The sequence below is a fragment of the Atractosteus spatula genome, chromosome 3 (genome assembly GCF_055471065.1).
Source record: "Atractosteus spatula isolate fAtrSpa1 chromosome 3, fAtrSpa1.hap1, whole genome shotgun sequence".
Lineage (NCBI taxonomy): Eukaryota > Metazoa > Chordata > Actinopteri > Semionotiformes > Lepisosteidae > Atractosteus > Atractosteus spatula.
In genome coordinates, this window is record NC_142708.1 from 42527660 (window position 1) to 42541282 (window position 13623).

Here is a 13623-nt window from a genome sequence, read left to right on the forward strand (position 1 = left end):
CTGTTTTGCTGCTGTTTTATCCTGCTTTTATATGTTTGATGGGAAAGCTTTTCTTTTGGCATGAATACTTTTCATTTCACTAATAAATCTGATATTTGTGTCCTAATTCTAAGAACAATAAGTATACCTGTTGGTTAGGATTTACCTTTTCCTTTTGTCCTGAAACCCAAATACTGTGTCTGTGATTTAAATTTGCTTTAAAGTTGGGATTATAGGGAATTACAAGATTGATTATATGCAAACTATTTAAGTGTGTAACCGTCAACCCTGAAATGTGTTAGCTAACTGTTTATATTGACTTTATTCTTAGGTGGACAAACACAAGGAAAATCTAGCAGCCATTATGATTACCTACCCTTCCACCAATGGTGTTTTTGAAGAGAATGTCCGTGACGTCTGTGAGCTGATTCACAAGCATGGAGGCCAGGTTTACTTAGATGGTGCTAATATGAATGCTCAGGTGAGAAATGCTACAAACCCAATATGTCAATTACCATACTGTTAAGATAATAACTATACTTTGGGGCCGGCTGTACCTCACCCAGAACACCTGGTGGATCTTATATTCTTTGAGTATTTGTTATAGGAGTTACCTATATAAAGAAAAAGTCAGTTCTTAGTTTTATGTAAATAGCAGAGTTTTACAATTTATAATTTATAACAATATACATATGTTTTTTAAGGTTAAATGATAAGCTTTGTTTATTAATAATAATAATTGCTTACACTTATATAGCGCTTTTCTGGACACTCCACTCATAGTGCTTTACAGGTAATGGGGACTCCTCTTTAGCCATGTTTGCTATTTCATCTGCAGTATGAGTTTTTGAAAATTAAGTTTGCCTTTCATTTTGAATGAAAATCTCCACATTCAGAAGGACAAACAAAGGAGAATCCATATCGTGCAATGGATAAAAATATTTTGGATAAAATATCTAACCAAAAAGGATCAAATTAGTTTTAATTAGTTTTAGGCAGCAGTTTACAATCAGAAAAGTAACTAAGTAAGTAATTTAAGATTTTCGTATTAACGTTTTCGTGATCCGTGTTAATTAGCTCATTATTAAATTCCCGCTTTTCTATATTAAGCTGAGGCACCGCTTTGATGGCACTTTGTCATTTTTTCCCACAAGCACCCTTTCACTTGCACTTCTGTCTCACTCCACATTTTTGTTTGCTGAGCTAGACAGTCTTGTCTGCATTTATGTTGCAGCCCCATGACTGCCCTGAAGCCCGTTTTTTTATTAGGCTTGCTGTCCTTGTACCTGAGTCTCCCTTTTATTTTTATTTTTCGCTTTTCAGGGTGCTTGTTATTCAGTTTCTCCATACCCAAGCCTCTTTTTTATTTTTTCTGACCCATAGGCTCAGTGGCATTTTTTTTCTGAAGCCTGCACTTTACTCTGCGCAGCTTTCCCTTTTTCTGGACGTTCACTATTTGGTCTCTATGTACCTGAGCCTCCCTGTATTTGTTTTCTGGACGCTTGCTATTTGGTTTCTCTGTTCCAGCGTCACCTGGCGCACACAGCCAGCCTTCAGTCAGCACAGCAGTTTCAGCAACTTCAAGTCTGCCCTTCTAGCCGTCTGGTTCCTTTCCCAGGAAGCTCGCAATTCGGCTCCTACCATACATGAGACTCCCTGTTTTCTAACGGACTGATTCTGTGTGGCAGCATCCCAGCTTCCAGTCTTTGCTCTGCGCTCCAGCCTCTGCTCCAGCGTGGCCAGTGCCCCAGCCAGGTCTCAGAATCACCTGACACAGCGGCTCCAACTCTTAGCCTGCCCCCCAAATCACCTGAGGCAGCAGTCTATACTCTAGCCAGCACCTTTAATTTTCACTTTCTCTTTTCATTGGTCACTCCCTCAACCCTCGAGTTTGCTGATCTGCACCTGGCCCGTTCGGTTCCTTTTTTAGGGGTCTTGCCCTTTTCAACAGGCTGTATTCAGCAGCCTTTCTTTTTGCCAGGGTTGCAGCAAAAAGCCTCTCCAGCCTCTCCTGGGATCGATGTTTTGCCCGTTAGTGACAGTCCTGGGCTGATTAGCCACACTGGCCAGTAATTAATTCTCATAATCACCACCTGTGCGGCTGTATCCAGCCACAGTATTATATCTACTTTAAAAGATATGAGGCATTATTGAACATTGAATTCTTCTTCAGAGTACTTGGTGTTTTGTATATTAGTATCTATTTAAGTGCATAGGGCTATACTAGTTCTGCTTCTAGTTGTGTAACAGAAGTGGTTGAGTTGAATAATTTAGTTTCAGTAAAAAATGTGTTTCATTTAGTTTTCACCCTACCATAAAAAGATATATTGATAGTTATTACACCAATACATATCTAAAACCAGGACAGGACCCCAGCATGTAATTCTTTTCTGTAATGTCATTTACAGTTGTCACAGTTAGGAATAATTGAAAAATAATTGGTAGTTTCATTTTTAATGGTTGTACTTTACATTACTTCATCTGATGTATAGTGGACATCACTGTACAGAAATTGTGCTTAATGGCCTCACCACTGAGTATGGAAGTTATTGATGCTGTTTTCCAGGCAAAGAGGAAGCTCTCAGATGAAGTGATCTCTGAAAGAGAATTTAAAACAATGGCGGACTGTCTCTTGACATGATAAGTTACATAACAAATGATTAATCCCAGAAAATGACCCATGAATTCTACAAAAGTTTACAATTTAAAATTTGCTAACAATTTTACAATTTAAAAATACGCTAACAAAATGTATTACTGGAGTGTGTTTCAACTTTACAATCAAGCCAAGAAAAACTTAATTAACTTAATACACAGTTTTGGAAAAGCCTGAGTATTGCCCTACCTCTGCTGACCAGAATGTAATTTGTATTGAATGTGTGCTTGAGTGTTAAAATCCTGATGATAAACATGCTTAGGGGGAACATTCTCTTTGAAGTAGTGTCAAACTTGCAAAAGGGAGGTACATGTATCTTTTTCAACAAACCATTTTTTCTAAATGGGTGTCATGTAATGGAGACCCCCTGGCGGCCATTAAGGTGTATGCATGTGTCAGATTAAACTCACATCCTCAGGCATTTATTTTTCATTTACTTGCAAAGATTAAATCATCTTTCACAGTGTTTGTTTTTATACAGGCTCATTTATTTTCAACACCCCTTATCTAAGGAAGGGAGAGTTACTCTGGCATTGGAATTATTGGAATTGTTAGATAAAGGGAGATAAGATCTGTTTACCCTCAAGCTGTGTTGGCATTGATTAGGTTGTCTGAGAAGCAGTCCACAATTCGGTGGAGACAACAGACCAGATGACTGACCACTTATGAAGCTGAAAGTTCTTGAATTTCACCATTCAAGCTTACCTGACCACTATATTTTAAAAATAAAACAAAAGAGGAGAGCAGAGATAACACAGAAACAAAAGCAGTGGAAGAAGTCCTACGTGATTGTTTTTTAGAAGTGCACAGAGCATGTGCTTTAATTTGCGGTCTCTCTGGGATATATTTCAACATTGTATTAAATAACTCTCCGGCTCTATGTAGCTATGCAAACCAACTTTGAAACAAGCAATGTCATGAGCAACAAGTAGGAGAAATTTAGTGTTGATATATTCAGAACTCTATGAATTGGCTTCATTACTCTGCTCTCCTCCCCACTAATAGCTGATGTGTGGTGAGCGTTCTGGTGCATTATGGCTGCCATCGCATCATCCAGGTGGGGCTGCACATTGTTGGTGGTGGAGGGGAGTCCCCATTACCTGTAAAGCGCTTTGAGTGGAGTGTCCAGAAAAGCGCTATATAAGATTAAACAATTATTATTATTATTATTATTATTATTATTATTACAATAAATGGATTGCCGTTCTGGGAAGATGATGCATCTTCCAGTTTCTTGTTGAAATGTTGAATGTTTTGTCCAAATGCAGTGAAAATCACAGACCAAAAATGGAGTGACAGTACAATCTTTATCATTCACATAGCAAAACATGGAAAATGTAAAATAATTAAATCTTGAATTTATAGCAAAGGTTAAATTAAATAAAGTAAATGATCTTTTTAAAAGTAGCTCTTTTTAATAAATGAATACATTTGTACGTCAGTTTCTTAACATACCATATGCTTAACTAAAGTGCTGAAATCTTAGTAAATTTTATTTATGAATACATTTTTCGATTTGGCAATTGGTTTTCTGCATGTGGTAGAGTAACAGTGGTGTGAGCATAATACATGGAACAGCAGGCAAAATGAAGGAGAAAGTATTTCAAGTGTTGTACTTGTCTTTGTTTTGCACTTAGACATTTCAGACAAGTCAGATGTGTTTTGATGGTGTGTAGACTGGACTGTTTGTGGCCCAATAAACAAGGTCATTTTGAGCTATGAACCAATTCACAAAAAGTGATCTACCAAGTGGACAACTGTCAGTGGAGAAGAGATTCATTTTAGACCAGCTACTGGTCTAAAGACAAGGCTGGAATCTTTCTCCTTTATCCCTCTACCTTAACATTTCAGGAAGTATAAAGATTATTCTCTGAGCAGCTACAGCAGAGTGGTATTCAAGCATCAGACCTGATCAAACACCAAACCATTCCCAAACTACATTATTTCATAAAAAATGAAAATTTAGGTCATGACAATTACAGGTGATGTTTAATAGTGAATCTTCTGTAATTTGATACACATTATTACTTGTGAGAATGTATAGAAAACAAGCAACATTTTATGCATGTTTAGTAATTCACTGATCCTATTTTAACATTTTAACATTTAAAAATGCTTAGAATTCAGAATGTACATCTTCTATGTTTTCTCTTTCATGTGTCCTGTAACCCCACATGTCAGGCAGAAATATTACAAATTTTTTTCTTTAGTAGAAGTTTCTGAAATAGAACTTGTAATTTCATTAGTTCAGATTTGTATTGTACTGCAAGTCCTGTTCTGTTCCTATCTTTTACATGTATGTTCCTGACATAGTTATAGGAATTAGTGATTTTTGTCAATGGTCAGTGAAACCACTGCAGATACCATGCTTTTACTATGCACATCTGAACCTCTGCCCTATTTCTTTGAAGTGAAATGTCTCCATTTCTTGTGTTTCCTGTGGCAGGTGGGCCTGTGTCGCCCAGGAGACTATGGCTCGGACGTCTCTCACTTAAACCTTCACAAAACCTTTTGCATTCCTCATGGTGGGGGAGGCCCAGGCATGGGTCCCATCGGAGTGTGAGTATCTGGTTGCCTTTGTGGGGTTTAAGCATATTAGTGCAACTACCTCTCCACTTCAGAATAGTCATAACTTCTGCATTTTCTTGTTTTCATATCCATTTTTCTTGTGCAACTATATACATTATGAAACATAATTTTCATTGTTTTGAAAATGTGCTGATTCACATTCAACTACTTTAGGCTCATTTCCATACTATCCCAGCTCTCAAATTAAAGGTTAATTCAAATTGCTTGAATTGAACAAGAAAAGAGAAGAAAGAAAACACAACGTTCCGGCAGTGGAGCCTTCTTCAGGTGTAATTGATTTTGAGTCTTTGCTTTTCATCATATATTTTCCTAAATTACATGTTGCCTGTTTGCTCTTTTAATTGTTTCACCACATTGTTCTGAAGATGTAGAAGGTGTGTTAAGATAAATATTTTTCGTAAGTAACCTCTATTAGCTTAGCATTTTCAATTTTGTATTAAAAGTTTGTTTTTCCAACCTGCACAAACAACCCTCCACTTGTTTACATTTAAAACTCATCTTCCAGGCTTTTGCCCAGTCTTGAATTTTATCTGAATCTTGGATCCCACACCAAAGTTTTTAGTGACATAGAGGATGATCAAACCTTTTACTGAAGATATGTATTTTAGGATAATTAAGATGATTAATTATGGATTAAGGTGAAATCCTAGGATTAATTTACTAAACCACTAGTAAAATGACAGTGTGATATGTAGGGAAATACTTCCCCTTTTTAGGTAATCATTTCATATTGAGAATTGCATTGAATTTGTCTTTTCAGAAAGAAACACCTTGCTCCATACCTACCCAGTCACCCGGTTGTTTCTCTCCAGTCTGACAATACTGCTCGATCTCTTGGCACCATCAGTGCTGCACCTTGGGGTTCAAGTGCAATTTTGCCCATTTCCTGGGCATATATTAAGGTAAATTAATTTATTTTGCAGAGAAAGCACCATGCTAGAATTTAAATTATACAGGATTATGGTCCAAAAAGATAGCATCTAAACAGGTCTCCATACACTGGCATCTGCCCCAATAATCATTTCAGCAACAATTGTTCAACAAAAATGTTTTGTTTAAAGTATACTGGAATGGATCTTTGTGTTTTTTAGTAAGTCCTGAATAACTGAATAGTATTTTCTTTTAATGCTCACATGAACTGTTAAAGATAATAAAAATTGTACCACTGCCTGCATATTTTTCTTCCTGAAATATAGATGATGGGAGCTAAAGGACTGAGACATGCCACAGAAATTGCCATACTAAATGCAAACTACATGTCAAAGAGGCTTGAGAACCACTACAAAGTGCTTTTCAGGGGCAAAAGAGGTAAGCACCATCTTAATGTCTCTTCCATAACAATTTCAAATACACTCTATTGAGAACTGATTTCTGTAAGATCTCTCCCTCCCCAAAATAGATTTTTAATCTTTCTGAGCAATAAAGCAATTCTTGAAGACACATGTGAAGACAGATCAGGCGAAGGTATAAAAAACCCCTTTGAGCACAGTAAACCTGATCATTAGGAAATGAAAAGTGTATCATATCACAACAGAATTACCTAGATATTGCTGTCCCTCCAAACTGAGCAGCAGACAAGGAGGAAACTGGTTAGAGATGCCAACATTGAGCCAATGATAATTTTGAAAGAGACAGAGCTCAGTGGCCAAGATGGAAGAAATAGGTCAACATATTGCAGTTACTCTATAGAGTTGCCCTGCATTGCCAAGTGGCAAACCCACCTCAAGTGCTCTATTGAGTTTGCAACACAAAACTTTTTAATTGATAATGCAAATATATGGAAAGCTTCAATTTTTCTAATCTCGGGAAGTGGTACTTGTTAGGAATTTTTAATGTTATTCTGCCACCTTGTAATTCTTCTTTTCTAGTGCTAGGGATGCACAAAAATGTACTTCAAAGAATAAAGATCCTGAGTGCAGTTAATCCTTTTTGCAAATTTGTAGATAGTTTTTAATCTCTGTGTGATGGGTCCTTACTAAAGCATTTTTCATAAATACAGAATCTGCAGTCCATTTTTATTATATACAGTCATGCTTAAAAATATGTGAATCCATTGCATAATTTGAGATTATTTTGTTTTTTTAACCACAAAATGCGATTTTATCAGAATTTGTACCTTCCTAATTGAAATAAAGTATAATAATTCACCAATTTGAGTGTTTTGAAAGAAAATGTCCATGCAGCAACATAATACACACAGTATTATGAAATTGTGCAGGTGCAAAAATAAGTGAACCCTTAGTTCTATGACTTACATCAACGTAAAGCAGGATCAGGTGGGTCAATGACAGTGTTAATAAATTAACCGAGATAACCAATGAAATTGAAGATCTGAAACGTGTTTTAGGAGCAAACAAATAATTGCAAGAAAGCAGGTCAGTTACTCTTCCTACGAGTATAGCATCATGCTTCAAACTAAGGAAACATAAGCAGAACCGAGGAAAAGTAGTGGATGCTCATCAGTCTGGACAAGGTCATAAAACCATTTCAAAAAGATTTGGACTCCATAAATCCACTGTTAGGCAAATAGTATACAGGTGAAGGGGATTTAAAACAATGGCATCCCTGAAAGAGGTTGATGTCCTCCTACAATTTCACCCACAAGGAGAATAATAAAAGAGGTAAAAGGTAATCCTAAAATAACATGCAGAGATCTACAAGCCTCCCTAGCTGCCTCTGGAGTAGAGGTGCAAAGATCAACAATAAGAAGAACCCTGAACAGAAATGCCATCTATGGAAGGGTCACCAGGAAGAAGCCTCTCCTGTCAAAAAAGAACAGAGCTGCCCATCTGAAGTTTGCCAGAGACCACCTGGACAAGCCTGAAGAGTTCTGGAAGTCTGTTCTCTGGACAAATGAGTCCAAAATGAACTATCTGGGCAAAACAAGAGCCAACAGCCTACCACCAACAAAACCTTTCCCCTACTGTCAAGCATGGTGGTAGCAGTGTCCTTGTATGGGGCTGTTTTTCTTACTCTGGCCCTGGGCAACTTGACATCATTTAGGGAATCATGAATTCTGAGAAATAGCAAGGAATTCTTGAGAAAAATGTCAGGCCATCAGTTCGAAAACTCAAGCTGGGCACAAAGCTTTAGGATTGTTTCAACAAGGCAACAATCCTAAACATTGAAGTAAGTCCACTAAAGAATGGGTTAGGAATAAAGAGGCTCTGTGTCCTGAAATGGCCAAGCCAAAGCCCTGACCTGAATCCTATTGAAATGCTGTGGCAGGACCTGAAGAGAGCTGTTAATGCAAGACATCCTTCAAACCTCACAGAGCTGGCTGAATTTTGCAAAGAGGAGTGGGAAAAAATCCCTCCAGCAAGATGTCAGAGACAGATAATTGGTTATAGGAGGCCGCTGTGTGAAGTTATTGCTGCTAAAGGAGGTACCAAAAGTTATTGACTGAAAAGGGTTCATTTACATTTGCACACAAGAATATCTGGTGATTTGTTAAATATCACAGTCTAATAATCTCTTAGTTCAAATCCCTTTTTATGTGTGGGAAGTCTTTATTTAGGACATTCATTCTATGTATTCATTAAGAGTTCAGGGTCATATAAAATATCTCTATAATATCTAAAATAATGACCACAAACTTTCAAGCATGACTGTACTTTGTTTTAATATAGAATAACCCACTTTGGCATAGGCACTTGCCTCTGTTTATCTCGGCTCACAGCAATGACCCAGGTATCCACATGGGGAGAATTAAAAGCTCCCCTTATCAGTCACCTATGGAGACATTAATCTTTACATGCTGCAAACTCTGTAGGGTGAACTCCTATTGAAAGGAAGGTACATCATCCATCAACTTCACTATGAGTCAGCAGGCACCTAGGAATCCTTGGCGAACTATTCCTAGCCATGCCCTGGGTGGCACTAACTCAATTACACACCACCTCATGGGAGCTTGCTGTCACAGTTGGCTAGCAACATAATCCAGGCTCAAAATCAAGATGTCTGGATTGCAAGTCTGTTATGTTGTGTCTTCGGACTGTGAACCTTTACTGTTTGAACCTTTTTCCCCATGTTAAATATGCGTATTTGAAAGGTTTCTGAAACAAGATCAAATTAATACTATGAAAATAATTAATACTTTAAAGTAAAATTAGTACTATGAAAATATGCCATACTTTGTCTTAATATTCTACAGTGTATTGACTTTTCACAACAAACTAATTTTGTCTCTTCACATTATTTGCGTCACTTTTCTTTATTGCAGATTGTGTTGAGTTTGAGTCTTTTGATGTTTGCATTTCAATTTGTATTTCATTTCAGTAAAGATAATGTTCTCAAACTCAAAACTGCATTCTTTCTTGGTAGGTTGTGTGGCTCATGAGTTCATCCTTGATGTGAGACCATTCAAAAAATCAGCCAACATTGAAGCTGTGGATGTGGCAAAGAGGCTGCAGGATTATGGTATGATGATGACAGCTGCTGAGCAGGGGCTTGCTGTTTGCACATATATAAAATAAAAATTAACTTTCAATAACTCTAAAATTGTACTTAATCCTAGTGGTGACTATGTATTTTTTTTTCTGACTTAAAAAAACGACAAACCCTTTGTAATAAAAAAACGTTTTAACCATTTTTATCTTTGACATCCTGTACAAGAAAATGCCACTCTTGGCCTGAATTCTTTGAATATACTTATTTTCTTGACTTTGGATCATTGCAGTGTGTGGTACCATAATATCAGTATATGGTTTAATATACAACTGTGTAACATCTTTAAACTACTGCGACACTTTGTGTGTGACCTTGTGAACATTCAAGTAGTGGCATGATTCTGCACACACTGTGCATGTGATGCTAATGAACTGTGTTGGGAGGTAATGAATTCTCATTTCAGTCCTAACTCTCAGATCCTTCTTTCATGCAGGTTTCCATGCTCCCACAATGTCATGGCCAGTGTCTGGCACTCTGATGATTGAGCCCACTGAGTCCGAGGACAAGGCTGAATTAGACAGGTTCTGTGATGCCATGATCAGCATCAGACATGAAATTGCTGAGATTGAAGAGGGAAGGATGGACTCCCGAATTAATCCTCTAAAGGTCTGTAATTATTTGAAAATTGAACATATTTTTAAAACCCACTGACATTTTTTTTCAGTTGGAACTGATTAACTTCACAATAGTACCCACATGGGTATAGTCCCAAACTATAAACTACAGTGCTGACCAGCCAGAAAAAAATGAAGCTGAATAAAGTTGTAATAAAGTTGAACAGAGAGGTTGTAACCTGTGTGGTTGTAGAATATGTAGAATTTGTGAGCAGATGCCATTTCTACTCTGCACTTTAGCTTAACATGAGATTTCGTTCTAGATGGCACCTCACACTCTGGCCTGCATTGCGTCTTCTAATTGGGACAGACCCTACTCCAGAGAGGTTGCTGCATTTCCACTGGTAAGTACCTCTCTGGCTGTAACTGAAATACTATGGCCCTCATTTGGATAAACTGGAGAAACTATGGTTTCAGAAGACTCAAGAGCCAAAATGTGCTTTTCTAGTTACTATTTTATTTTGTATGAAATTAACCTCTACTTGTGCCTTTGCAGCCTACTGTACATACTGATGCAGTCATTGTGCTACAGTAGCTGTAGAGGGAGTGGCATGTGCTAAGGGAGGTTTTGAATAAGAGTAACATAATAAAATAGGTTTGCACTTTATCAGTTACTGCAGAGTAATAGAAGGTATCCAGTCATGAGCTAACATGGTCTTTTGAAAGGCTTTTTATTAGAACCATTGGACATTCAACTCTTGCCTTTTGCATCTTGCAGCAATCATGAGGAGGCATCATTATTCAAGTGGTGATACAGTAGATATAGATTTAAGATCAAGAGTCCAGCCCATCTGAGGCAGGGAAAATGAGTATATACATCAAATGACATTGTCCCCCATGAGAAAAATTGAAGGCATCTTCATTGCTGTACTGTATAATAATATCTATTATTACTAGACACTATGACAAGCATTTGTATTGTATGTGATAAATACTGAACTACCAGCATACAGTGTATGATTATTTAAAGCATGACGAAAGAATTAAATACAACTTGCAGTGTATTTTACCGTGTATCGTCTAGTATTTATCTGAAGTATCTGGCAGATATTGTCATTGCTTATATTAAGTTATCATTGATATACATATCTACTCATTGTTTTCGAAAAACAAAGACAAGGGTTGTCCTTATTAACATCTTACCAGGTATTACAGTTACTATTTTTGTCTCTATTTTTCTCTTAATGTATGTTAATTTACCATTTTCTTGTGTTCTTGAACAGTTCATGGTCTTTTTGCCTATTTTTAGTCAGTGTTTTGTCCAGAACACCACACTGAGTAATGACCTTCTCTTCTTCTCTGGCTTTTTCAAAATACAAATACAGGACACTTAAGCACTTTATACCGTCATCAAAATCACTTTAAAAGAAAATGTTAATGAATCCATGCCTTGGCTGTGTTAGCACTGGTAATGATCCCATGTGCAAATCATGGTTTCAAAATTATATTGCAATGTGATTAAGACTGTCTTTAATAATAAAGTTTAATAATTGGGCACCAAAACATTTTGTTGAGTTAAGAAACCCTTCTTTGAGAATGCAGACGGAGAGATCAGTGTGACCACGGCCGCCTGAGGTGAAATGAGAAACTATGGGCTTGGAGAAATCTTTAATCTTCACAGCCCTAATATGTTCTCTGAAGCGGTCTCCTAGTCTCCTTCCAGTTTCCCCAACGTAGATAGCTGGGCATTTCCTGCAAGAGATACAGTAAATGAGGTTGCTGGGGGGTACAATAAGTCTCCTAGGTGATCCGGAAGTGTCCTGAGGGGCCTTGAATGAGTGTGGTACTTGCAGGTGATGCAGCGATTTCTGTTGCAGTGGAAAGTGCCTGGTGTGGATGATTGCTGAGGGCGGTCAAGGGAGCTGTGAACAAGAAGGTTATGCAGATTAGGTAGCCTGCGATATGAGATGATGGGGCAGTCAGAAAAGAGGGGACCTAGTGGAGGGACCAGGGGATTTTGTTAATGGTACCCATAAATGTATACAAGTAATGTTAAGTCTTTAAAAAAAACAGCATTGCAACACTCTGCTCCCCTAAGGTTCTGACCTCAGAACTAGAATGAAGTATGCAATTTTATAATGCTTATCTTTTTCCATCTTCCTCATGCTGATATTTGGTGTTTGTGTTGTTTTTTTCAAATTAACATGTGAGAACACACTAGCTCATGTTTATGGTTTATTGGGCTTATATTTGAGCTTGTGTTCTTTAAAATTCCCCAGCCTTACAAAGCATATTAAGGAGAATATTAAACATTGTTTTCCAGCCATTTGTGAAACCAGAGTCCAAGTTTTGGCCAACAATTGCTCGGATTGATGACATTTACGGAGACCAGCACTTAGTCTGCACTTGCCCGCCGATGGAAGTTTATGAATCGCCATTCGAAGAGAAAAGGGTCTCTTCATAAAAACTTGTTTGCATAAGATGCCGAAAAGCTGCAGCATTTGAACTTACTGCATTTCTGGAACTGTGGAAGTTCTTCAGCATTTACAAGACTTGCTTTATATTTTTTCCTTTGGTGCCATTTTCCATTAATGTGCACTTGGTGCCTCAAGTTTTTACTGCATACTGTATGAATAGTTGCCTTGACATGTTATTTGATCAAGAACTACTGCTTTTGGTATGACTTCAGTGTAACATTTTCTTGTTATAGTTTTTTGGCATTCAAGTCATTAGATATTGGTGAATTTTATTTCTGTGTTGACTATTGTGTGATTCAACCACATAATGCATTTCCAAGAATAATTGTATTCATTTTTTATGGGGATAATTCATTTAACATTTTTTTAATATTCTTTGTAAATAAAGCTTAAACTGCTTGTAGCATTCCAATAAAATATAGTTTTGAAAAGATGGCCTTTTATGTGATCATGCAAAATTGTTAATGGGATACCAAGAATAAATGCCTTTGACATATGACATGCCTATTTACATATTTCATTACATTTCAGAATTAAAAACTGAATTTGTGTGGTAAGATTGTGTGGAAGGATTTATATTTAGAATTCCATTCAGATGTTTCATCCTAAGCCTCTAGATTTTCATTGATGTACCTCCTGCAGTAGATCACTTTAGGGTACATGACCTACTGGAATTTCAACAGCGTTTGATAAAATGCCACATTAAAGACCAAAATGTGTATGTGTGAAGTGGAGTCTACTGGAATGCATATATATAAACAATGTAAAATATTTTCATTCATTTGTAAAGAATAAAAAAGATGCACATTTTCAGATTCTTTAGGCTCCTGGTAGTGTATGCAGTGGACAAAGAATAACTGGGGTGCCAAAGGGTTGCTGCTCAAAAATAGGTGGGGTTGCTGATAATGTCACAGCAGCA

At 37.2% G+C, this 13623-nt stretch overlaps 1 protein-coding gene across 1 annotated transcript in view; it reads left to right on the plus strand.

Moving 5' to 3' along the window:
- Positions 1–13200, plus strand: part of gldc (glycine dehydrogenase (decarboxylating)) — a 56967-nt gene extending 43767 nt beyond the window's left edge. Inside the window, exons 18-25 of the mRNA XM_088910806.1 lie at positions 311–460; positions 5082–5194; positions 5985–6126; positions 6421–6532; positions 9548–9643; positions 10107–10279; positions 10551–10631; positions 12551–13200. Of these exons, the coding sequence (XP_088766932.1) occupies positions 311–460; positions 5082–5194; positions 5985–6126; positions 6421–6532; positions 9548–9643; positions 10107–10279; positions 10551–10631; positions 12551–12691 (1008 nt within the window). The 3' untranslated portion in view covers positions 12692–13200. The remainder of the gene's footprint in view (positions 1–310; positions 461–5081; positions 5195–5984; positions 6127–6420; positions 6533–9547; positions 9644–10106; positions 10280–10550; positions 10632–12550) is intronic.
- The last annotated feature ends 423 nt before the right edge of the window (positions 13201–13623 follow it).